This window comes from Adelges cooleyi, unplaced genomic scaffold (genome assembly GCF_023614345.1).
Source record: "Adelges cooleyi isolate 19-005CV unplaced genomic scaffold, UGA_ACOO_1.1 ACOO_flye_CR_arks_rails_tigmint_CR_PRNA_20, whole genome shotgun sequence".
NCBI lineage: Eukaryota > Metazoa > Arthropoda > Insecta > Hemiptera > Adelgidae > Adelges > Adelges cooleyi.
In genome coordinates this window covers 157,254-159,235 of record NW_026095861.1, presented here as the reverse complement: position 1 = coordinate 159,235, position 1,982 = coordinate 157,254, and the positions used below count along the sequence as shown (strand labels likewise).

At 43.2% G+C, this 1,982-nt stretch overlaps 1 protein-coding gene across 1 annotated transcript; it reads left to right on the top strand.

Moving 5' to 3' along the window:
• Positions 1 to 609: 609 nt before the first annotated feature.
• Positions 610 to 1,611, top strand: LOC126834049 (golgin subfamily A member 6-like protein 22). Its single transcript, XM_050565683.1, has 2 exons — positions 610 to 711; positions 793 to 1,611. The coding sequence occupies exons 1-2, from the start codon at positions 643 to 645 to the stop codon at positions 1,609 to 1,611; spliced, it is 888 nt and encodes a 295-aa protein (XP_050421640.1). The 5' UTR covers positions 610 to 642.
• Positions 1,612 to 1,982: the final 371 nt, after the last annotated feature.

Here is a 1,982-nt window from a genome sequence, read left to right as displayed (position 1 = left end):
GCTAGGGCGTATAGAAGGCCGCTCGATCCCTCGTTAGATCCACGAGATCACGGTCTGTCCGACGATGCCAGGCGCGCGAAGAAACAGCGGTTGTTAGCGCCGCGATTTGCCACTAAAACTACTGCGCTTAACCACGACGTACCCTGCTAGTTTCGCGTCTTCCGCCGGTCTCAGGGCCTCGGCCTGATGTTGCTTAATGTTGCCTACAAAATGTTGTCTTACTGGCCCCACTCGACGGTGTCGAGCCACGGACAAAGGAAAGATCTCAGGGGACGACAAATGCATGTATATGCTAGTCGAAGGGTTTGATATAATATGTGCTACAGCTTGTGTCTACGGTATGTGTCTATTTTTCCAATCGTAAATCCATCGGTTCAGCACTAATTACTCGGTCGACAGCAATATGCACCTGTGTAGGTAATAACAGCTGTTGTTAGGCTTTTAGTTATTAGGCTTTTGTGCTGGCCGATTTCAGTATTAATATTACTTGTTAGCGACCTCGAGTAAACAACCAATGTTTCACCAGACGTCGAACAGACACGCAACGCGAAAGTATTTTTTGTTGTTACGAGTCAATCCAAGTCATTTCAAGTCATTCCAAGTCATTCCAAGTCATTCCAAGTTTACCGAAGTCTTTAAAGGATGTATGAATACATTGCGGCGGCATTAGCGGGCGGCGTCGTGACCGGCGCTGGTTTTCTCTATTACAATGTAAGTATCGACAGTCCAGTAAACCTACCCTAATGCCTCGGTGCTTCCTTAAATAATAATAATAATTATAACTATAAACAGAGGAAATGCGCCGCAAAGTACGCCGCGGAGTATGAGAGATTGCGTCGTGAGCACGCAAGAGAAATCGACAACTTAAACAACGAATGGGCGCGAGTGCTTTCAAATAGCAATGACGCAATGAGAAAGCTGCATGAAGAAAAAGATAAGCTACAGTCAAGTTACAATGATGTAGTAAACAAAATGCGAATGCTGCAGCATGAAAACGAAAAGCTCGAATCGATACGTCAAAACCTGCAGGCAAAAAAAGAAAATCTAGAATCAAGTTATGACGACGTAGTAAACCAAATTCAAATGCTACTGGCGGAAAAAGAAAAGCTAGAATCGATGTGTCAAAAGCTACAAGCGGAAAAAGAAAAGCTAGAATCGATGTGTCAAAAGCTGCAGGGAGAAAATGATAAGCTAGAATCAAATAACGCAGACATACTAAACCAAATTCAAAAGCTGCGGGGCGAAAAAGAATTGCTAGAATCGATATTTCAAAAGCTGCAGGGAGAAAAAGAAATGTTAGAATCGATATGGCAAAAGCTGCAGGGAGCAAATGAAAAGCTACAATCCAACTACGACGAAATATTAAACAAATTGGAAAAGCTGCAGGAAGAAAAAGAGAATCTTGAGTCAAAGTACAACGACATAGTAAACAAATACCAAGTACTGCAGAAAGAAATGAAAAAAAGAGAATCGGCACACTTGGGCGAGATGGAGATAAAGACAGACGAGCTAAACGATTTAAAGTTCAAATTAGGGAAAAAAACGCATCGCTTAAATTGCACCCAAACGGCATTGTACCAGCTCGAAAATGGTCCCCCGCCGCCGCCCTAGGAACGTGCAGATGGCCAATAAGGGCGGTAAGTGAAAATACAAATAATAGCAGTTTTTTTTTTTTTAGGGACTATAACACACGCCTCGCTATTAATCTAACTACTACCCCTTGATGATTTCAGTGAGCGTTGAGTTATGTAATCATGAGACCAACCAATTGACAACCGGTTGTTCGCACTCGGTTGCTCGCACTCGGACGAGCACACTGCTTTTGGGCGTCGACGATGTCAAGCTTTAAGTTATCCATAGTATTAATATGTTTGTGACGATTTTAACGAAATTCTTGATCTGTTTGAAAGGCCAGTTGCTTATGAAATATGACATGGTTCAAACGTCGGCCGCGGCTTCGCACGGTGGCACGGGATGCGACA

Bases quoted from the DNA above. Each gene is read 5' to 3' on its own strand.
- LOC126834049 (XM_050565683.1), top strand. From the start codon at position 643: ATGTATGAATACATTGCGGCGGCATTAGCGGGCGGCGTCGTGACCGGC. The intron at 712-792 runs GTAAGTATCGAC...AACTATAAACAG, and splicing joins CTGGTTTTCTCTATTACAAT to AGGAAATGCGCCGCAAAGTA.